The sequence below is a fragment of the Ranitomeya variabilis genome, chromosome 5, assembly GCF_051348905.1.
Source record: "Ranitomeya variabilis isolate aRanVar5 chromosome 5, aRanVar5.hap1, whole genome shotgun sequence".
NCBI lineage: Eukaryota > Metazoa > Chordata > Amphibia > Anura > Dendrobatidae > Ranitomeya > Ranitomeya variabilis.
Window position 1 is genome coordinate 42,775,075 of NC_135236.1, and position 24,215 is coordinate 42,799,289.

Consider the following 24,215-nt stretch of genomic DNA (forward strand, 5'->3'; position numbering starts at 1 on the left):
TCTTGTACATAGGAGCAGTATTATAATAGTTATATTCTTGTACATAGGAGGCAGTATTATAGTAGTTATATTCTTGTACATAGGAGCAGTATTATAGTAGTTATATTCTTGTACATAGGAGCAGTATTATAGTAGTTATATTCTTGTACATAGGGGGCAGTATTATAGTAGTTATATTCTTGTACATAGGGAGCAGTATTATAGTATTTATATTCTTGTACATAGGAGCAGTATTATAGTAGTTATATTCTTGTATATAGGAGCAGTATTATAGTATATTCTACTACATAGGACCAGTATTATAGTAGTTATATTCTTGTACATAGGGGCAGTATTATAGTAGTTATATTCTTGTACATAGAGAGCAGTATTATAGTAGTTATATTCTTGTTCATAGGGGCAGTATTATAGTAGTTATATTCTTGTACATAGGGGGCAGTATTATAGTAGTTATATTGTTGTTTTTTCTGTTTTCATACATTTAGTTGTTGTCATTTCTCACCTAATACTTGACAGCCTGTGATATCCCATCTCCTGTAACTCTATCTTATAATTACCATATGTTGCCCAATGTATTATTAATGACTGCTGGAAAACAGAATATTCCAATTTTATTGCACATAACAGAATGACTCTTACTTGAAAAAAAAAAATATTTTGTTCCAAGTATATTATTCTCTTTACTCAACTTTAACTCAGCCATTATGGAAATGTAAATTTCCCTACATTTTCTTACTTACACCCAATGTCAGGAGTCTCGGCTTTGGAATTACTCGTCACCGTCACCTGTCTGTGTTTGCAAACATTTTAGAATAATTTCCAGGAATTCCAGAAGTTTATTTGCTGATTGTGTACTGCATCCAGAAGTGTCCTGTACTGTATGTTAATGTCTATGGTGACACTATGTATGTACCGTACTTTTCGGACTATAAGACGCACCGGACCATAAGACGCACCCCAAATTTGGGGTGAAAATTGCAGAAAAAAAGATTTTTTATAAGATGGGGGTCCGTCTTATTGTCTGAATTTACAGTATCTTACCTGAGGGCTGGCGGTGGCAGAGCAGGGTCACAGGAGGCATGGTGTCGGCAGAGGTGGGGTGATGCGGTACGGCGTGCACCTGAGCAGGGTCCCTTCCTGCTTAGGTGGGCAACGCCACGGCCTGGTGTCCATGGGAGGGTTGCAGCATTGGTGTGGCGACAGCAGAGGTGCGGGGATAATGAGCGGTATGGCGTGAGCAGGGTCCCTTCCACAGGTGAGGTGACGCAGCGGAGTCGGGTTAATACAGGCTTACCGGCAGTGGTGTGGCGGCGGCGGCAGAGGTGAGGCGGCGGCAGAGGTGCGGGGATGAGGAGGCGCAGTGAGCGGTATGGCGTGTGCGGGGTCCCTTTCACAGGTGAGGTGATGCAGCAACCCGGTAAGCAGCAGAGCCGGGTAAGCAGCAGAGCCGGGTGAATCATGTTGTTATCGGTGGTGGCGGCCATGTTCCTGAGGCCGCGCGTGTGCAGATGGAGCGCTCTGCTTCCCGGGGCTTCAGGAAAATGGCCGCGGGAGGCTGCGCGTGCGCAGATGGAGATCGCGGCGGCCATTTTCCTGAAGCCGAGATCTAAATCTGCGAACTCGGCTTCAGGAAAATGGCCACCACGAAAATTAAACATTAAAAAAAATAAAGCAACTAGAAATAATGCAAAGAATGAAATGTAAAAACATTTAATCCAATATATCTATATAAGGATATATATATACAGGTCCTTCTCAAAAAATTAGCATATAGTGTTAAATTTCATTATTTACCATAATGTAATGATTACAATTAAACTTTCATATATTATAGATTCATTATCCACCAACTGAAATTTGTCAGGTCTTTTATTGTTTTAATACTGATGATTTTGGCCTACAACTCCTGATAACCCAAAAAACCTGTCTCAATAAATTAGCATATCAAGAAAAGGTTCTCTAAACGACCTATTACCCTAATCTTCTGAATCAACTAATTAACTCTAAACACATGCAAAAGATACCTGAGGCTTTTAAAAACTCCCTGCCTGGTTCATTACTCAAAACCCCCATCATGGGTAAGACTAGCGACCTGACAGATGTCAAGAAGGCCATCATTGACACCCTCAAGCAAGAGGGTAAGACCCAGAAAGAAATTTCTCAACAAATAGGCTGTTCCCAGAGTGCTGTATCAAGGCACCTCAATGGTAAGTCTGTTGGAAGGAAACAATGTGGCAGAAAACGCTGTACAACGAGAAGAGGTGACCGGACCCTGAGGAAGATTGTGGAGAAGGACCGATTCCAGACCTTGGGGAACCTGAGGAAGCAGTGGACTGAGTCTGGTGTGGAAACATCCAGAGCCACCGTGCACAGGCGTGTGCAGGAAATGGGCTACAGGTGCCGCATTCCCCAGGTAAAGCCACTTTTGAACCATAAACAGCGGCAGAAGCGCCTGACCTGGGCTACAGAGAAGCAGCACTGGACTGTTGCTAAGTGGTCCCAAGTACTTTTTTCTGATGAAAGCAAATTTTGCATGTCATTCGGAAATCAAGGTGCCAGAGTCTGGAGGAAGACTGGGGAGAAGGAAATGCCAAAATGCCTGAAGTCCAGTGTCAAGTACCCAGTCAGTGATGGTGTGGGGTGCCATGTCAGCTGCTGGTGTTGGTCCACTGTGTTTCATCAAGGGCAGGGTCAATGCAGCTAGCTATCAGGAGATTTTGGAGCACTTCATGCTTCCATCGGCTGAAATGCTTTATGGAGATGAAGATTTCATTTTTCAGCACGACCTGGCACCTGCTCACAGTGCCAAAACCACTGGTAAATGGTTTACTGACCATGGTATTACTGTGCTCAATTGGCCTGCCAACTCTCCTGACCTGAACCCCATAGAGAATCTGTGGGATATTGTGAAGAGAAAGTTGAGAGACGCAAGACCCAACACTCTGGATGTGCTTAAGGCCGCTATTGAAGCATCCTGGGCCTCCATAACATCTCAGCAGTGTCACAGGCTGATTGCCTCCATGCCACGCCGCATTGAAGCAGTCATTTCTGCCAAAGGATTCCCGACCAAGTATTGAGTGCATAACTGAACATTATTATTTGATGTTTTTTTTGTTTGTTATTAAAAAACACTTTTATTTGATTGGACGGTTGAAATATGCTAATTTATTGAGACAGGTTTTTTGGGTTATCAGGAGTTGTAGGCCAAAATCATCAGTATTAAAACAATAAAAGACCTGACAAATTTCAGTTGGTGGATAATGAATCTATAATATATGAAAGTTTAATTGTAATCATTACATTATGGTAAATAATGAAATTTAACACTATATGCTAATTTTTTGAGAAGGACCTGTATATATATCTGTATCTATCTATCTTTATATATATATATATATATATATATACACAGTGGGTGAAATAAGTGTTTGATCCCTTGCTGTTTTTGTAAGTTTGCCCGCTGACAAAGACATGAACAGTCTATAATTTTAAGGGTAGGTTAATTTTAACATTGAGAGATAGAATATCAAATATAAAATCCAGAAAATCACATTGTATAAATTATATAAATTTATTTGCATTGTGCAGTGAGAAATACAGTCATGGCCAAAAGTATTCACACCCCTGCAATTCTGTCAGATAATACTCAGTTTCTTCCTGAAAATGATTGCAAACACAAATTCTGTGTTATTATTATCTTCATTTAATTTGTCTTAAATGAAAAAACACAAAAAGAATTGTCTTAAAGCCAAATTGGATATAATTCCACACCAAACATAAAAAGGGGGTGGACAAAAGTATTGGCACTGTTCGAAAAATCATGTGATGCTTCTCTAATTAGTGTAATTAACAGCACCTGTAACTTACCTGTGGCACCTAACAGGTGTTAGCAATAACTAAATCACACTTGCAGCCAGTTGACATGGATTAAAGTTGACCCAACCTCTGTACTGTGTCCTTGTGTGTACCACATTGAGCATGGAGAAAAGAAAGAAGACCAAAGAACTGTCTGAGGATCTGAGAAACCAAATTGTGAGGAAGCATGAGCAATCTCAAGGCTACAAGTCCATCCCCAAAGACCTGAATGTTCCTGTGTCTACTGTGCGCAGTGTCATCAAGAAGTGTAAAGCCCATGGCACTGTGGCTAACCTCCCTAGATGTGGACGGAAGAGAAAAATTGACAAGAGATTTCAACACAAGATTGTGCGGATGTTGGATAAAGATCCTCGACTAACATCCAAACAAGTGCAAGCTGCCCTGCAGTCCGAGGGTACAACAGTGTCCACCCTTACTATCCGTCAGCGTCAGAATGAAAAGGGACTGCATGGTAGGAGATCCAGGAAGTCCCCACTTCTTACCCCGAGACATAAAAAAGCCAGGCTGGAGTTTGCCAAAATTTACCTGAAAAAGCCTAAAACGTTTTGTAAGAATGTTCTCTGGTCAGATGAGACAAAGGTAGAGCTTTTTGGGCAAAGGCATGAACACAGTTTACAGGAGAAAAAAGAGGCATTCAAAGAAAAGAACACAGTCCCTACAGTCAAACATGGCGGAGGTTCCCTGATGTTTTGGGGTGGCTTTGTTGCCTCTGGCACTGGACTGCTTGACCGTGTGCATGGCATTATGAAGTCTGAAGACTACCAACAAATTTTGCAGCATAATGTAGGGCCCAGTGTGAGAAAGCTGGGTCTCCCTCAGAGGTCATGGGTCTTCCAGCAGGACAATGACCCAAAACAAATTTCAAAAAGCACTAGAAAATGGTTTGAGAGAAAGCACTGGAGACTTCTAAGGTGGCCACCAATGAGTCCAGACCTCAATCCCATAGAATACCTGTGGAGAGATCTAAAAATGGCAGTTTGGAGAAGGCACCCTTCAAATATCAGGGACCTGGAGCAGTTTGCCAAAGAAGAATGGTCTAAAATTCCAGCAGAGCGTTGTAATAAACTCATTGATGGTTACCGGAAGCGGTTGGTCGCAGTTATTTTGGCTAAAGGTTGTGCAACCAAGTATTAGGCTGAGGGTGCCAATACTTTTGTCTGGCCCATTTTTGGAGTTTTGTGTGAAATGATCAATGTTTTGCTTTTTGCTTTCATTCTCTTTTGTGTTTTTTCATTTAAGACAAATTAAATGAAGATAATAATAACAAAGAATTTGTGTTTGCAATTATTTTCAGGAAGAAACTGAGTATTATCTGACAGAATTGCAGGGGTGTGAATACTTTTGGCCATGACTGTAAGTGTTTGATCCCTCTGGCAAACAAGACTTAATACTTGGTGGTAATGTGGCACCCCAGGAGTTCGGGTACCACAGTAGTGCCGTCTTCCTCACGGGGAGGATAGTGCTATGTCTGGAGACAAGTGAGATTTCCTTTGATAGGTTAACACTAGTGTTGAGCATTCCGATACCGCAAGTATCGGGTATCGGCCGATACTTGCGGTATCGGAATTCCGATACCGAGATCCGATACTTTTGTGGTATCGGGAATCGGAATCGGAAGTTCCCAGTGTATGGTTCCCAGGGTCTGAAGGAGAGGAAACTCTCCTTCAGGCCCTGGGATCCATATCCATGTAAAAAATAAAGAATTAAAATAAAAAATATTGATATACTCACCTCTCCGGAGGCCCCTGGACATCACCGCTGGTAACCGGCAGCCTTCTTTGCTTAAAATGAGCGCGTTCAGCACCTTCCATGACGTCACGGCTTCTGACTGGTCGCGTGCCGCTCATGTGACCGCCACGCGACCAATCACAAGCCGTGACGTAATTCTCAGGTCCTAAATTCCTAGAATTCGGAATTTAGGACCTGAGAATGACGTCACAACTTGTGATTGGTCGCGTGGCGGTCACATGAGCGCACCCAACCAATCAGAAGCCGTGACGTCATGGAAGGCCCTAAACGCGCTCATTTTAAGCAAAGAAGGCTGCCGGTTACCAGCGGTGATGTCCAGGGGCCTCCGGAGAGGTGAGTATATCAATATTTTTTATTTTAATTCTTTATTTTACACAGTAATATGGATCCCAGGGCCTGAAGGAGAGTTTCCTCTCCTCAGACCCTGGGAACCATCAGGATACCTTCCGATACTTGGTGTCCCATTGACTTGTATTGGTATCGGGTATCGGTATCGGCGATATCCGATACTTTTCGGGTATCGACCGATACTATCCGATACCGATACTTTCAAGTATCGGACGGTATCGCTCAACACTAGTTAACACACACACAACACCTTCCACTTCCAGGCCAGGAGGGGGAGCTCCAAGCCCTGTTTTAGGGCAGCTTCCCTGTATAAGATCCTTGGTTTGGAGGCAGGGTGAGGTCGGTTTGTAGTGGAAGTCTGTGTGCGAGGACAGACAGGAGTGGAGCACAAAGGAGAGTGAAAGCTCCAGGAGGCCACGAGCAGGCCTCTGAAGAGTATCAGCGCAAGAATCCGGGTACCGGGAGCCTGAGGCTTTCGTGGATTATAAAACACAGAGCAGAACCGGAGGGTATTGTTCTACAAGCACTTTGCCCATAATTACCTGTGGCCCAGCAGCACTTAGGAGCCTGGAGTCACTGAGAACAGACCCCAGTCCACACGGCCCGAGCTGCCTGCCATACAGGTGCCTGTCCTATGACAGCAGAACGTTTAAAAACCTTGTTGAGACACTTAGTGGCAGCAGGGATTTAGAGACAGAAAGCGCAGAGTGGTATGCTCCCACCTAACTTTCCCAGGGGAACTCGCTTGTCTCTGGACTGCCTGGACTTCTCTGCCTGCCCTGTGATCTGATGCTCTGGACTGTGGATGCTGAAGTCTACAGTAAAGGTAAAGGGACTGCAACCTTGTGTCCTCGTTCTTCTCTGCACCTCTCACTATATCACAACTACACACCGGGAGCCCTGGGGATATACTTCACCTGTGGGAAGGTATACCATCTAGCTGCCATAACATCCCCCCAGTGGACCCCCTAAAGCAGCGTCGGTCATCCTGACCGAATACCACAGGTGGCGTCACGAACAAACTCTATCTCTTTAAAGTCCTTTCCCTTTTACATGGGTGCCCTGGGCCACGGACCGGGTCGCAGCCACTGTGACATCCCCTGTGAAGTACCGGACCTGGTACCGAGTAACCCCACGGCCCCCTGGAGCGACCCATCTTGGCTTCACGAACAGGATCTACTGACCCTGAAAATTGGGTCATGTGCGCCTAATTGTTTTGTGGCAGAGACTGTGTATTGTGAATTGCCGCCAAAACCGCCGCAATTACAGCGCGAGGGGAGGAGGAGACATACCTTCGTGGGCGGAGCCTGCCAAAAAGAGCACAAAGCAGGAAAATGGGTGCCGTGCTGCTGCCTGGAACGCCGGAAGTGAAGACATCATGCAGCGGAGCCGCAAGAAAAGACGCTGCAAAAGTGCTGAGTGGAGCGCTGGAAGAACTATTGCTGATTCCGGAGAGGAGCCCTGACTTTTACCAGGTTAGCGAGGGGGAATAGCTATGTCTAACCCAGGAGGGGAAATGGCGGCGGTCGCATCTACGGACCTCATAGCACCCTCAGGCCTAGCAGCAAACGCACCTGCAGGCCCAGTGATGCCCCCGGGCCCCGCAGAGAACGCAGCCGCAGTCCTCGTACCGCTAGTCGAGGCCGCAGCTCCAATCGGCTGGCCGGATGCCGCCCCAGCTGCAGCGGCAATCATGCCCCTCTCCATGCCGTATATACCTGGAGCAGCATGGCTCCCGCAATATTCTGGAGAATCGCATACATTAGATGACTTTAAAGAAAGACTCTGTAGCCTGTTTGAAGTTTATCCCCTGGCAGAGCATCAGAAGATTAACATTTTAACCGGCCAACTATCCGGAGCGGCCCTGAGGGAGGTGAAATCCTGGCCAGCGGTGGATAAAGGGACTGTGCAACAGATCTTTGCTAAGCTTAAAGTCACCTTTGACACCTGCACTGCTGCAGAGATAAAAATGAAGTTCTTCGGGTGTAAGCAAAAAGCCCAAGATCATACACGGGACTATGCTCTTAATTTGCAGGAGGCACTCCAGGCTGTTAATCAAGTAGATCCTAACAGCATACAGGATGCAGATAAACTCTTGAAAGAGCAGTTCATTGAGGGGCTCCTGTCTCACCACCACAGGGCTCAATTATGTCTCCTGGCTTTGCAGAACCCTAACCTAGACTTTGCACAATTTAAGGACAACGCTATCCGGGTGTTGCACGAACCTCCACCCAGCCGTGCAGTACCTTCTAGGCGTCCGGCCCTCACGTACCACCAGGAGGTGGCGCCATATCCTCAAGTCTCTGCTGAGGCTGATGCCCAGGTCCTCGATGATGATTCTCCCGCAGGACTATGCCTCCAGGTGTAGGAGCTGACCAAGAACTTTGCTGCACTAGCCCAGACCATGCAGTCCCTCTAGGAGGGCCCCAAAGAGAAGATCAAGCTGGCTTCCAGACCGGAGGATGTTCCCTGGCGACGACAGAAGACGATCCCGCCGACCAGAGGAAGAGACGATGATCGCTATCATCAGGACGGACGACCCATCTGCCGCCGCTGCAATCAAGCAGGCCACATTGCAAGGTACTGTCATTTAAACGAGCAACCCCTGGGGCAGAGGGCCAACCCCCAGGAGTAGGACGACCAGGCCCGAATACGTTGGGGGATGACCTGTTCTCCCTTTTGTGATCAACGGTATCCCCATGAACGCTTTGCTGGACACTAGTTAACCGGTGACAACTATGCCTTACATTCTATATAAACGTTATTGGGCTGACACAGACATTACCCATGGCCCTGATGATGATTTCACCATAGTAGCCAGTAACGGTCAGCCATTACCACAAGTGGGATACAAAGAGGTCACCATTAAAGTGGGACGGGAAGAGTCCAAGGGACCTGGGGTGACCCAGTAAACCCCTTGCTGGCAAGCACAGCAGTCAGACTTTTTTGCAGTTGATGAAGTTGCGCACATGTCAGGAGTAGTGTTGAGCGATACCGTCCGATACTTGAAAGTATCGGTATCGGAAAGTATCGGCCGATACCGGCAAAGTATCGGATCTCGCCGATACCGATACCCGATACCAATACAAGTCAATGGGACTCAAGTATTGGAAGGTATCCCTGATGGTTCCCAGGGTTTGAAGGAGAGGAAACTCTCCTTCAGGCCCTGGGATCCATATGAATGTGTAAAATAAAGAATTAAAATAAAAAATATTGATATACTCACCTCTCCGACGCAGCCTGGACCTTACCGCTGTGAACCGGCAGCCTTCTTTGCTTAAAATGAGCGCGTTCAGTACCTTCCATGACTTCACGGCTTCTGATTGGTCGCGTGCCGCTCATGTGACCGCCACGCGACCAATCAGAAGCCGTGACGTCATCCCTCAGGTCCTAAATTCCTAGAAGGGAATGGAAGGTGCTGAACGCGCTCATTTTAAGCAAAGCAGGCTGCCGGTTACTACCAGGGCGCGTCAGAGGGTGAGTATATCCCTATTTTTTATTTTAATTCTTTATTTTTTACATGGATATGGATCCCAGGGCCTGAAGGAGAGTTTCCTCTCCTTCAGACCCTGGGAACCATACACTGGGAACTTCCGATTCCGATTCCCGATACCACAAAAGTATCGGATCTCGGTATCGGAATTCCGATACCGCAAGTATCGGCCGATACCCGATACTTGCGGTATCGGAATGCTCAACACTAGTCAGGAGGAATTTTGCTCTACTCCTCTTTGCAGATCATCTCTAAGTCATTAAGATTTTGAGTCTGTCGCTTGGCTACTCAGAGCTTCAACTCCCTCCATAAGTTTTCTATGAGATTAAGGTCTGGAGACTGGCTAGGTCACTCCATGACCTTAACATGCTTCTTTTTGAGCCACTCCTTTGTTGCCTTGGCTGCATGTTTTGGGTCATTGTCTTGCTGGAAGACCCAGCTGTGATCTATTTTTAATGCCCTGGCGGAGGGAAGGAGGTTGTCACTCAGGATTTTACGGTACATGGCTCCATCCATTCTCCCATTGTTGCGGTGAAGTAGTCCTGTGCCCTTAGCAGAGAAACACCCCCAAAACATAATGCTTCCACCTCCATGCTTGACAGTGGGGACAGTTTTCTCTGGGTCATAGGCAGCATTTCTCTTCTTCCAAACACGGCGAGTTGAGTTAATGCCAAAGACCTCAATTTTTGTCTCATCTGACCACAGCACCTTCTCCCAATCACTCACAGAATCATCCAGGTGTTCATTGGAAAGCTTCAGACGGACCTGCACATGTGCCTTCTTGAGCAGGGTGACCTTGCGGGCACTGCAGGATTTTAAACCTTTACGGCGTAATGTGTTACCAATGGTTTTCTTGGTGACTGTGGTCCCAGCTGCCTTGAGATCATTAACAAGTTCTCACCGTGTAGTTTAAGGCTGATCTCTCACCTTCCTCATGATCAAGGATACCCCACGAGGTGAGATTTTACATGGTGCCCCAGATCGATGTCGATTGACAGGCTTTTTGTATTTCTTCCATTCTCTTACTATTGCACCAGCAGTTGTCTCCTTTTCACCCACCGTCTTATTTATGGTTTTGTAGCCCATTCCAGCTTTGTGCAGGTCTATGATCTTGTCCCTGACATCCTTATGCAGCTCTTTGGTCTTGCCCATGTTGTAGAGGTCAGAGTCTGACTGATTAATTGAGTCTGTGGACAGGAGTCTATTATAAAGGTGACTATGTAAGACAGCTGTCTTTAACGCAGGTAATGAGTTGATTAGGAGCGGCTAACTGGTCTGTAGGAGCCAGAACTCTTAATGGTTGGTAGGGGATTAAATATTTATTACTCACTGCAAAATTCAAATAAATTTATATAATTTTTACAATGTGATTTTCTGGATTTTATTTTTGATATTTTGTGTCTCAATGTTAGAATTAACCTACCCTTAAAATTATAGACCGTTCATGTCTTTGTCAGTGGGCAAACTTACAAAATCAGCAAAGGATCAAATACTTATTTCCCCCACTGTATATGTACATACTGTATATACATAGGAAAATGAAAAAACACAAGATAATATGATCTGCAAATGATGAAAAAAATGACCCAAACCTGCTCCCCTGGCTGCAGCGTCTCCAGACTTGTCTCCCATCGAGCACATCTGGGACGTCATTGGTCAGCGATCACATAGCACCTGCCAGCAGCGGATCTTGATGATCTGTACATTCAGAACCATCCTCAGACGATGATTAATAACCTGAGTGATAGCAGCAGCCGAGGCTGTAATTGTTGGGATTTCTTCTCGTGGCTCAGACTCCATTCTGAAGAAATCCAGAGATTTTTTTAAAGTTTGTTTCCATTTTTCCATCATCATCCAACATCTCAATTCTGTGATTTACATCACTCAACATACAATAAAAAGAATTATAGAGAAAAATGGAAAAGAACAAAATAAAATAAAAAAGAATAATACAAATTACGAAAAATGACAAAAAAACAATAAAAGGAAAGACAATAAATGAAATTCAATTAATGTAGAATTAATTACCATGTGCCTTCCTTTCTAATGAGTTGGCTAAGTTCAGACCCAACTGTTAATTTGTTTCCGGTTCTGTTAACTGATAATTAGTTTATTTTATATTCATGAGATTTTTTTATTTATTTTTTTACCATTTTCGTGTTTTCTCTGCTCTTCAATTGCCAGGTCTCTTTTTTTATCCTATTCTGCCACCACCAAAGTAGAACATCTTGTTCTGAATATTATTTCTTTTTTTTTTGATCATTTTGCTCAGTTGGCAAATTAATCGACCTCACTTTCAACACCCACTCTCGGATCATAATGAATAAATTAAAAATAAAAATCCCGTGAGGCCACACTGAGAGCTTCGAAAGGTTTATGTAGATAATGTATTCCGTCGCGATCCTCGCGCTCGACACTTCAGTCATTAGGCGGTAGAATATTTAGACTTGTTTACACGATGTCAGTCTTCTGTTAAATATAGTCGGAAAATCATCATGTAGAGAAATCTCATGGTGACAACTAATAATGAAGGTCGTCAATCTCTCGAAATGTCGGTAATTTGTTCTCTACTGAAGAAGTAGATAACCTAAATATCTAATGCATCTTTGATCCAGTTTTTTTTACTTTTTTCATGACCTGTAATTATCATAATTAAAATATTTAAAAGGAAACATGTTGTCAGAAAATGATTTACTGTTTAAATCAAGTTTTTGTGTTTTTTTCCATATAGTAATTAAAAGTCAGAAATCTAGAAATGTTCACATTGGACACTGAGACTTTTTTTTAACAATCGAACTTCCTGTTGTTTCAGGAAACAACATATGTACATGGCCACAAAGGTCAGTCCCTGACACTAATTTTGTATTGAAAGAAGTAATCCCATTAAAGCTTTTATCCTCTTAATATATTGCAATAATCATATTCTATAGCACTGTGTACTTAGAATTACTTATTTTTGCATTCTACCCAGTTATTTGTTTTTTTTCTCTGCTCTATGTAGAAGCTGGAAGCCTCTTATACCTGCATGACTCATTCCCTTCTTCAACTACTGACCCACTACTGCTCCGCACCTCCCCTGCCATACAGTTTTGCAGTGACTCATGACTTGTGCAGAGAAAATTGACCTCCTGTGTCTACAAAGAGCTTAGAAGGATTCAGCTCGTCAGGTTTTAATCACGTGATGTCATAGACCTAATTAAAAACAGAAGAATAAACTGGGTAGAATGGTAAAATGAGGGACTGTATGTACACAATGCTATATAATATGATGACTAAACTAACTTTGATGGGAGTGCTTATTTCACAAAGATTAGATAAAGTATGTTAATGGGGCATAGGTAAATAAATGTAAGACTAATTCTTTTTTTAAACTAGCATCATTGCTTCCATCAATGAAAATATAAGAGCTAATTTGGAATAAACACATTCGAAAAAAATCCATAATCTCGTTTTGACTTCTAATGGGGTCAGTTTGGTTCCCATCGCGGTTCCAGTATTTTTGATGGTAAGATTAATGGCGCAGACTTTTACAAAAAGTAATGGATCATAGTAGCAAATTCTGAAAGGGATCCAAACAACTTGAAATATTGTCAGCAATGATAGATATGTGTAAGATAACTAAAACCTACATTTTAAAGGTAAATAAAAAGCTAAGTGGGGCCTGTCATAAAACATGTGCAACCCAACACACACACAATAACACAAAAATATATACAAGGTGCACAAAAACTACCAGTGTAAGATAAAAATGGTTTGGTCTCACTCTGTTAATGAGTAGAGTCCATAAGTCAGGAACAAGTGAGAATCAACAGGATATTGTAAACTCCCTGCCGTGCCCTGAGTCTCCCATTGGCAACACTGCATATCTGTAGTTGCAAAGCACTCTGCCGGCTGTAAGGATCACTTCTACCTTAGGCATTGGCACACATACACTTGTCCCCATGATGTTTTTAGGGTCTTTACATTAATATGAACCCATACTCATTCCCTTTATTATCCTTACTCCCTTGATAAATCCCCAGTTACTGGAGGACGAAACAGGGTTGGGAGGGTAATTAGGGACATTTTAGTAGGACAGAACCACATATGGGCACTGTCCTTGTCTGTATGGGAGACTCTCCATGGGGCATGACATCTTGGCTTATGGACGGAACACATTCTAATCATCAAAAGGGTGAGATCAAACCATTTTTTATCTTGCGCTGGTGGTTTTTGTGCGCCTCGTATACATTTTTGCCTTATTGTGTGTTTTAGCTTGCACACGTGTTATATCAGGCCCTTCCTACTTTTATCTTTTTACCATTATGAGTTAGGTTTTTGTTGTGAATTCTGCTTTTGAGTTCCCTCCGGTGGTAGTAGGTGGTAATGCAGTTGTCCCTGGGTTGCAGTCCTGGTCAGGTGTGTCTGCTGATTGCAGTTCTGACTGGGGTATTTAGGTGTGCAGGATTCATTAGTCCTTGCCAGTTGTCAATTGTTGCTGGGAGGTGTTGGTCCCTTCCTGGTTCCTCCTGTCTTTCTGCCAAATCGGCAAAGATAAGTGTCTGGTTTTCTTTTCTGTGGCACACATGCTGTGTGCTTCATAATTCAGTGCTATTCTCTGTATTTTCTTGTCCAGCTTAGATTGTGTCAGTATTTTCTCAGTCTTGTTGGATTCTCTGGGATTGCAGATACTCATTCCACGTCTTTAGTTAGATTGTGGAATTTTTTGTATTATCTGCGGTGGATATTTTTGGAAGGGTTTTATTACTGACCGCCTAGTAATCTGTCCTATCCTTTCCTATTTAGCTAGAGTGGCCTCTTTTGCTAAATCCTGTTTTCTACCTGCGTGTGTCTTTTTTTCTCCTACTCACAGTCAATATTCGTGGGGGGCTGCCTATCCTTTGGGGGTCTGCTCTGAGGCAAGGTAGTATTCCTATTTCCATCTATAGGGGTATTTAGTCCTCCGGCTGTGTCGAGGTGTCTAGGGTTTGTTAGGCACACCCCACGGCTACTTCTAGTTGCGGTGTTAGTTCAGGATTGCGGTCAGTACAGGTACCACCGACTCCAGAGAAAGTTTCATGCGGCTCCAAGGTCACCGGATCATAACAGTACAACTGGCCAATAATGAGTTAAATGCATCTCAGAAGAAGGGAAGAAAGGTGTTGAGCCATTTTTATTCTGCAGCCTGCTTTGTCTTTTCTTCCCTCTTTATCTATGGGTGGCTGAGGAGTCTTGTGCCAGCATGGATGTTCAGGAATTAGCTTCTCGTGTAGACCAGCTTGCTGCTAGGGTACAGGGTATTTCTGATTATATTGTTCAGACTCCTGCTTTAGAGCCGAAGATTCCTACTCCTGATTTGTTTTTTGGTGATAGGTCCAAATTTTTGAGTTTTAAAGACAATTGTAAACTGTTTTTTGCTCTGAGACCGCGATCCTCTGGTGATTCCATTCAGCAGGTTAAAATTGTCATCTCCCTGCTGTGTGGCGATCCACAGGATTGGGCATTTTCCCTGGAATCTGGGAATCCGGCCTTGCTTAATGTAGACTCCTTTTTTCAGGCTTTAGGATTATTATATGATGAACAGAATTCTGTGGATCAAGCGGAGAAAACCTTGTTGGCCCTGTCTCAGGGTCAAGAGGCGGCAGAATTGTATTGTCAGAAATTTTGAAAATGGTCTGTGTTGACTAAATGGAATGATGATGCTTTGGCGGCAATTTTCAGAAAGGGTCTTTCTGAATCTGTTAAAGATGTTATGGTGGGGTTTCCCATGCCTTCCGGTCTGAGTGATTCTATGTCTCTGGCTATTCAGATTGATCGGCGCTTGCGGGAGCGTCGAACTGTGCGCGCTGTGGCGTCGTCCTTAGAGCAAAGTCCTGAGCCAATGCAGTGTGATAGGATTTTGTCTAGAACGGAACGACAAGGATTCAGACGTCAGAATAGGTTGTGTTATTATTGTGGCGACGCGTCTCATGTTATTTCAGTCTGCCCTAAACGGACAAAAAGGATCGCTAGTTCATTTACTATCAGTCCAGTACAACCTAAATTTCTGTTGTTATCGGTGTCCTTGATCTGCTCATTGTCATCATTTTCTGTCATGGCGTTTGTGGATTCAGGCACCACCTTGAACTTAATGGACTTTGAGTTTGCCAGGCGTTGTGGTTTCCCCTTGCAGTCTTTGCAGAACCCTATTCCTTTGAGGGGCATTGATGCTACACCTTTGGCTAAAAATAAGCCCCAGTTTTAGACACAGGTGACCATGCACATGGCGCCAGCCTATCAGGAAGATTGTCGATTTCTGGTGTTGCATAATCTGCATGATGTTATCGTGCTGGGTTTTCCGTGGTTGCAGGTACATAATCCTGTGTTGGATTGGAAATCTATGTCTGTGACTAGTTGGGGTTGTCAGGGGGTTCATAATGATGTTCCTTTGATGTCAATCTCTTCCGAAATTCCAGAGTTTTTGTCTGATTTTCAGGATGTATTTGATGAGCCCAAGTCCAGTTCCCTTCCACCGCACAGGTACTGTGATTGTGCGATTGACTTGATTCCAGGCGGAAAGTTTCCTAAGGGCCGACTTTTCAACCTGTCTGTGCCTGAACATACCGCCATGCGGAGTTATGTTAAGGAGTCTTTGGAGAAAGGGCATATTCGGCCATCTTCTTCACCGTTGGGAGAAGGTTTTTTTTTTGTTGCTAAGAAGGATGGCTCCTTGAGACCTTGTATTGATTATCGCCTCTTGAATAAGATCACGGTCAAGTTTCAATACCCTTTACCTTTGCTTTCCGATTTGTTTGCTAGGATTAAGGGGGCTAGTTGGTTTACGAAGATTGACCTTCGGGGGCATATAATCTTGTTCGTATTAAGCAGGGTGATGAATGGAAAACTGCGTTTAATACGCCCGAAGGCCATTTTGAATACCTTGTGATGCCATTTGGGCTCACTAATTGTTGCGGCTGCGACCACAAACGTGGCCGAGCCAACACCTCCACTTCGCCAGACCATGACGACGTGGGCGAGCGTCCCAAAAAGGAACGCAATGTGGACCCACTGGACCACAGAGTAACCTGGACCTACCCAGACTAGGGAACGGTAGCGAGCAGGGTCTGTGGCAGCTGAGCATGTGAACAAGATGTAGATATGCAGAACTAGACTACACCGCACAACTTCAGGTATGAAGAAACAAAGTTTACTTAAATGATAGCACAGTACATAACAAAACATAATGATGTCAGGATCCCGATTCCACATGACAAGGAAGGGTACACGACTCAGACGTCAGACGATGGCAGGAGTCATCACGGGTTGATGCAGTCCAGGGTCATCTGGCACGGGCATACAAGGACGGCCAATCTCTCAGGCCTCAGACATAGCACAGGCTCAGCAGGAGAACATCAGACACCGATCCCAGAAGGACGTCATCTCAGGGTGGACCTCAGGATCACAGGCGGGACATCAGGAACACAGGCAGGACATCAGGAACACAGGCAGGACATCAGGAACACAGGCAGGACATCAGGAACACAGGCAGGACATCAGGAACACAGGCAGGACATCAGGAACAGAGGCTTAGATGGACGTCTGACGATGGCAGGAGTCATCACGGGTTGATGCAGTCCAGGTTCATCTGGCACGGGCATACTAGGACGGCCAATCTCTCAGGCCTCAGACATAGCACAGGCTCAGCAGGAGAACATCAGACACCGATCCCAGAAGGACGTCATCTCAGGGTGGACCTCAGGACACAGGTAGGACATCTGGAAACAGGCAGGACACATGGACACAGGCGTGGCAGCCCAGGGAATCAAGACATCGGACAATGAAAGGACATCAGGAAAACCGGAAAGACATCTGGGACACTGGCGTGGCAGCCCAGGTCATCGGCTGGGACACTGACGTGGCAGCCCAGGAATCAGGACATCGGATAATGAAAGGACATCAGGAATACCGGAAAGACGTCTGGGACACTGGCGTGGCGGCCCAGGTCATCGGCTGGGACACTGACGTGGCAGCCCAGGAATCAGGACATCGGATAATGAAAGGACATCAGACACAGGCTGGACACTGGCGTGGCAGCCCAGGTCATCGGCTGGGACACAGAGGGCACAGGACCAGGTAGCGGAGGTCATCAGGTTCATAACTTCGGCCGTCAGGCTCCGGACATCAGACCTAGGAAGGAACTCAAGCGTGATGGTGCTAGCTCCGCTGGACTGGAACCGGGCCAGACAGGGTTAGCACCGCATGGAAGACTGAGCACAGAATAGTAAGCGCTCAGCAAGAACACCGAACTCCATCTTTGAAAGATGAGCCCGGAAAGTTCAGTCACAGGGTGCGGGGTGCCAGACACAATAGGACTTTAAGAAACATAACAGAGACAGGTTCAGACAGGATCAGGTACTGGATATTCAGCCTCCAGGATAGGCGGATCTGGGTACTCTGCCCCCAGAACAGGCGGGTAAACAAGACACAAACGGATCTGGATATACAGCCTCCAGGATAGGCGGATCTGGGTACTCGGCCCCCAGAACAGGCGAGAGACAGGCATCAGCTCTCCCAGAACATACTGCAGACAGAACGGGAGCTGGATACCTCACAAGGCAAGACACAGAAACACAATGCAATGCTCTGGCAATGCCCAGTAGCAAAGAGGAAGTTTATATAGGAGCTGCCCCTCAGCAATAGGCTGAGGAAGCAACACTCAAACCCTGATAAAAGCAGGGTAGGTGTGGCCGCGCGCACCCTAAGCACAAACAGAAACCATTATAGCACTGACAGCACAGGAACTGTGGCTTAGGGCACCTGGCAGCGGCTGCTAGCCTGGACACATGCGGAAAGCCATGCACAGCTACAGAGGACCTCGCAAGCCGTGGCTAGCTTCCAAGCGGCAGCCAGGGACCGCACATGCGAGTGGCCATGCAGCAGAGCAAAGTCATCACAGCACATGTACAGCTACGCAGCGGTGGCAGGGAACTGAGCAGCATCCATACAGGTAACAAGGTAACAGACAACAGTATCCCTGCACATTAGGGGGAGAGGAGCAAGGGTTAAAGCAGAGATATGCAAAAGTAACGCCGAAGAAACAAGGTATAAACCCAGCGGCGTTACACTAATGCTCCATCTGTTTTTCAATCCTTCATGCATGATATCTTCCGGACTTATATTGATAAATTCTTGATTGTATATTTGGACGATATTTTGATTTTTTCCGATGATTGGGAGCCTCATGTGGAACAGGTCAGGATGGTATTTCAGGTCCTTCGTGACAATGCTTTGTTTGTGAAGGGGTCTAAGTGTCTCTTTGGGGTGCAGAAGGTTTCTTTTTTGGGTTTATTTTTTCTCCCTCATCTATAGAGATGGATCCGGTTAAGGTTCAGGCCATTCATGATTGGATTCAACCCACATCCGTGAAGAGCCTTCAGAAATTTTTGGGTTTTGCAAATTTTTATCGCCGTTTCATTGCTAACTTCTCCAGCGTGGTTAAACCCTTGACTGATTTGACGAAGAAAGACGCTGATGTGGCGAATTGGTCCTCTGCGGCTGTCTCTGCCTTTCAGGAGCTTAAGCGCCGATTTACTTCTGCCCCGGTGTTGCGCCAACCGGATGTTTCTCTTCCGTTTCAGGTTGAGATTGACGCTTCTGAGATTGGGGCAGGGGCTGTTTTGTCTCAGAGGGATTCTGTTGGTTCTTTGATGAAACCATGTGCCTTCTTCTCCCGCAAGTTTTCGCCTGCTGAACACAATTATGATGTCGGCAATCGGGAGTTGTTGGCTATGAAGTGGGCGTTTGAGGAGTGGCGACATTGGCTTGAGGGAGCTAAGCACCGTATTGTGGTCCTGACTGATCATAAGAATTTGATTTACCTCGAGTCTGCCAAACGGCTGAGTCCTAAACAGTCTCGATGGTCCTTGTTTTTTTCCCGTTTTGATTTTGTGGTTTCGTATTTTCCGGGTTCTAAGAATATTAAGGCTGATGCCCTTTCTAGGAGTTTTTTGCCTGATTCTCCTGAGGTCCTTGAACCGGACGGCATTCTGAAAGAAGGGGTGGTCCTTTCTGCCATTTCCCCTGATTTACGGCGGGTTCTTCAGGAATTTCAGGCTGATAGACCTGACCGCTGTCCTGTGGGGAAATTGTTTGTTCCTGACAGATGGACTAGTAGAGTGATTTCTGAGGTTCACTGTTCTGTGTTGGCTGGTCATCTTGGTATTTTTGGTACCAGAGATTTGGTTGGTAGGTCCTTTTGGTGGCCTTCGTTGTCACGTGATATGCGTTCTTTTGTGCAGTCCTGTGGGACTTGTGCGCGGGCCAAGCCTTGTTGTTCCCGTGCTAGTGGGTTGCTTTTGCCATTGCCGGTCCCTGAGAGGCCCTGGACGCATATTTCTATGGATTTTATTTCTGATCTTCCGGTTTCCCAGAGGATGTCAGTTATCTGGGTTGTTTGTGACCGGTTTTCTAAGATGGTTCATTTGGTGCCTTTGCCTAAATTGCCTTCCTCTTCAGAGTTGGTTCCGTTGTTTTTTCAGCATGTGGTTCGTTTGCATGGTATTCCGGAGAATATTGTGTCCGACAGAGGTTCCCAGTTTGTTTCTAGGTTTTGGCGGTCCTTTTGTGCTAGGCTGGGCATTGATTTGTCTTTTTCTTCTGCATTTCATCCTCAGACAAATGGCCAGACCGAGCGAACTAATCAGACCTTGGAGACTTATTTGAGATGCTTTGTGTCTGCTGACAGGATGATTGGGTGGCCTTTTTGCCATTGGCCGAGTTTGCCCTTAATAATCGGGCTAGTTCGGCTACTTTGGTTTCGCCTTTTTTTTGTAATTTTGGTTTTCATCCTCGTTTTTCTTCTGGGCAGGTTGAGCCTTCTGACTGTCCTGGTGTGGATTCTGTGGTTGACAGGTTGCAGCAGATTTGGGCTCATGTGGTGGACAATTTGGTGTTGTCTCAGGAGGAGGCTCAACGTTTTGCTAACCGTCGTCGGTGTGTTAGTTCCCGGCTTCGGGTTGGGGATTTGGTCTGGTTATCTTCCCGTCATGTTCCTATGAAGGTCTCTTCCCCTAAGTTTAAGCCTCGGTTTATTGGTCCTTATAGGATTTCTGGGATTATTAATTCGGTGTCTTTTCGATTGGCGCTTCCGGCCTCTTTTGCTATCCATAATGTCTTCCATAGATCTTTATTGCGGAAATATGTGGTGCCTGTTGTTCCCTCTGTTGATCCTCTGGCCCCTGTTTTGGTTGATGGGGAGTTGGAGTATGTGGTTGAGAAGATTTTGGATTCTCGTTTTTCGAGGCGGAGGCTTCAGTACCTTGTCAAATGGAAGGGTTATGGCCAGGAGGATAATTCTTGGGTTTTTGCTTCTGATGTCCATGCTGCTGATTTGGTCCGTGCCTTTCATCGGGCTCGTCCTGATCGGCCTGGGGGCGCTGGTGAGGGTTCGGTGACCGCTCCTCAAGGGGAGGGTACTGTTGTGAATTCTGCTTTTGAGTTCCCTCCGGTGGTAGTAGGTGGTAATGCAGTTGTCCCTGGGTTGCAGTCCTGGTCAGGTGTCTGCTGATTGCAGTTCTGACTGGGGTATTTAGGTGTGCAGGATTCATTAGTCCTTGCCAGTTGTCAATTGTTGCTGGGAGGTGTTGGTCCCTTCCTGGTTCCTCCTGTCTTTCTGCCAAATCAGCAAAGATAAGTGTCTGGTTTTCTTTTCTGTGGCACACATGCTGTGTGCTTCATAATTCAGTGCTATTCTCTGTGTTTTCTTGTCCAGCTTAGATTGTGTCAGTATTTTCTCAGTCTTGTTGGATTCTCTGGGGTTGCAGATACTCATTCCACGTCTTTAGTTAGATTGTGGAAGTTTTTGTATTATCTGCGGTGGATATTTTTGGAAGGGTTTTATTACTGACCGCCTAGTAATCTGTCCTATCCTTTCCTATTTAGCTAGAGTGGCCTCTTTTGCTAAATCCTGTTTTCTACCTGCGTGTGTCTTTTCTTCTCCTACTCACAGTCAATATTCGTGGGGGGCTGCCTATCCTTTGGGGGTCTGCTCTGAGGCAAGGTAGTATTCCTATATCCATCTATAGGGGTATTTAGTCCTCTGGCTGTGTCGAGGTGTCTAGGGTTTGTTAGGCACACCCCACGGCTACTTATAGTTGCGGTGTTAGTTCAAGATTGCGGTCAGTACAGGTACCACCGACTCCAGAGAAAGTTTCATGCGGCTCCAAGGTCACCGGATCATAACAGGTTTTACCTATCCTACACATATCTATTCTTGCTGACAATGGATCTGAAATCAACTTAACAAGTCCATTAAAAACAGTGATGTAGCTATGGCTTCTAGTTAAATGTATTAACGAGTTTTCGCGTATGACCACATAATATTGTATGTCACAAAATCCCGTGCTTTAATACACTCACTCAACAAGGCTCAAACATGAAAACTTTTAGATTCCCACAGGCTAAAATATTGATTAGACTTTTTGATTAATTGATCTTTTCAAGGCCGAGAGAACAAACATAGATGAGAGTTGTGGCATGAATAGATGACGGAAAATCATCTCTTAACACATAAAGAGGCCATGTAATGTGTAGATAAAATAAAAATCGCTCTGCCGTGTCCATGGACTTGGCAAGAGAAATACTGTATCATTAGCAGTTACACTATTACACGGCATGTTCAAGTGTATGAAAAGATCTAGTTGAAAATACACAGTAAAATGTTAATAATATTAAGTATTTTTATTTTGCATACTGTATTTGCTTTTTTTTTGTCTTTCTGTGACATTTTCTCCATAGATCTCCTGTGATATCTTATTACAAAGATCGATCTTACTCAACATCTCCTCATCAAGTGTCTTCTGCTTGTTTGGCTTACTGGTGGCATTGGTCTCCTTCACCACTTTCGTGGCTTCCTCACTCTCTTTTCTTTGGCGTTCCTGGCTCTTCTGGCCTCCACATGAAGATTGAAGCTATACCCGGTGCTCCTCAGGATGGGGATTTGGAATTTGTGCTAGCCACCGAGAAGGAATTTGAAGAAGTTATCTCTATGTCTCATGGGATCTATGCAGGCCTGGACTATCTGCCAAGTCGATACCACAGTTGGGTCAATGAGAAAGATCGAATGGTTGTGCTAGCCAAGAAGGAAGGAGATGTTGTAAGAAAACACAATGGTTCAAAGAAACCTCTACCTTTCATAAACTTTTTGACCAACTGGGCTTCCATCTTGCCCTACTGGTCTAATATATTGCTTATGCCCATGGGTATATGTTGACTAACACCACTGTCTGCTGTCTCTGTCCATGGATACTGCCCTGTCCTGAGCTCCTCGCTTCATGCATTGATATGGACCTTAGGAAGCTTCAAGGGCCATTCACACAGCCATTGGTGCCATGCAAAGAACTTGTTGTATGATCCATTGAACTTTGATAATGAATTCGCCCGATTTGCTGTGTCAATGGTCCTTTCCAGTCAACAGGTGCCAGTAAATGGCATTAAACCCAACGAATGAACAGGAAAGACTGAAAGCCCAAACTAATCAACATGAAAAATTGACCGAAAATTGCACTTCCTCAATTTTTCTTCATTTTTATGTCAAAACTAAAGTCATCTGGATTAACAAGGGAAAACTTGGATTCCCTACCCAGCACCAACCACCCTTTTCCTGGTGGAACTTAATGGACGTAATGTAATTATCTATACGTGTACAAAAAAAGGCTCATAAAAATGTTGGTGGTTGGCAAATTCATAATCACCTTTTCATTGAAATATCAGCCATGATGGAACATGTGACCATAAAGTTGCGTATATACACGTAGGGTTGATAAAACCTAAAGGGTGGTTCAGAATTTTAACATATATGCTATCTTTGGATCAAAGCTCTGTATCCTGGACACCCCAATGGTCACCAAAAGAATACGCAACACTGTAATGTATATCCTCAGTTGCTTGCAGTTCCCTCTGCGGGAGAATTAGAGCCATCTTTAATAAATCAGTAAATCGCTTGAATTCTATAGCCTTCCATGGATGGAACATGGACTTAGCTTGGATGCCACCTTTGAATTGCCTCTAGTTGGGAGAAGAGGGTGGCCCCGAGAAGGCGATTCTAGAGTTATATGGCATAAAGGGGCCACAAGGAACCTTTAGAAGAAACTAACCACCACAATTCTAATCAATCCCATTATCAACCTTTTAGGGTACTAGAGTACTTTTGCCTACTTTTTAAGAACCAGATTGAAAAAGATTAGACTAGCAACCATTGTGAAAGTCCAAAAGAGGGTATGATGTGCTAGAATCATCAAATAAGGGAGGGGGCACAAATAAATCATATGGAACGTGCATGCACCTTGTTAACGAGATGTGCTGCCGATGGTTCCAAGTAGTAGCAGCTTGAGTTTATATATACCATTTGTAGCTTCTCCCAAGATGCAGTTATAGGGCCTTAAGAAGATTAGTTTTACATATAACATAGGTCTTCCTGTGTTGCATGGAGATGCTAATTTTTTTTCCCTTCCACTTTATCCCTAGATTGGCCTCCTTTCCATATTTGTGGTAGACGGTGGGGAGACAGCTCTACTTGAAGGACTGCGAGTGGCACCATGGGAGCGAGGCAGAGGTGTTGCGGGGGTTCTTCAGAGGTTCTGCTGCCAATTGGTGAAACATCGATACCCAAGTGTCAAAGTCATGAGATTGACGCGGGATGACAAGCTGTCTCCAAAGGAGCTTAACAAATATAGAGTCATTGCTAAACAGGTATGGTCATGACATGCTGGGATATGGCGGTGGTAGTGGACAA

General features: G+C 44.9%; 1 protein-coding gene across 2 annotated transcripts in view; it reads left to right on the top strand.

The window, feature by feature from the left end:
* The window catches only part of NAT16 (N-acetyltransferase 16 (putative)), a 78,179-nt gene that overhangs the window by 49,908 nt on the left and 4,056 nt on the right, over positions 1-24,215 (top strand). Inside the window, exons 1-3 of one of the 2 annotated variants that reach the window (XM_077261734.1) lie at positions 18,231-18,431; positions 22,220-22,577; positions 23,948-24,172. In XM_077261734.1, coding sequence (XP_077117849.1) covers positions 18,268-18,431; positions 22,220-22,577; positions 23,948-24,172 — 747 coding nt within the window. In that variant the 5' untranslated portion in view covers positions 18,231-18,267. Of the gene's footprint in view, positions 1-18,230; positions 18,432-22,219; positions 22,578-23,947; positions 24,173-24,215 lie in introns of those variants that run through there. The other variant, XM_077261735.1, reaches the window with a different exon arrangement.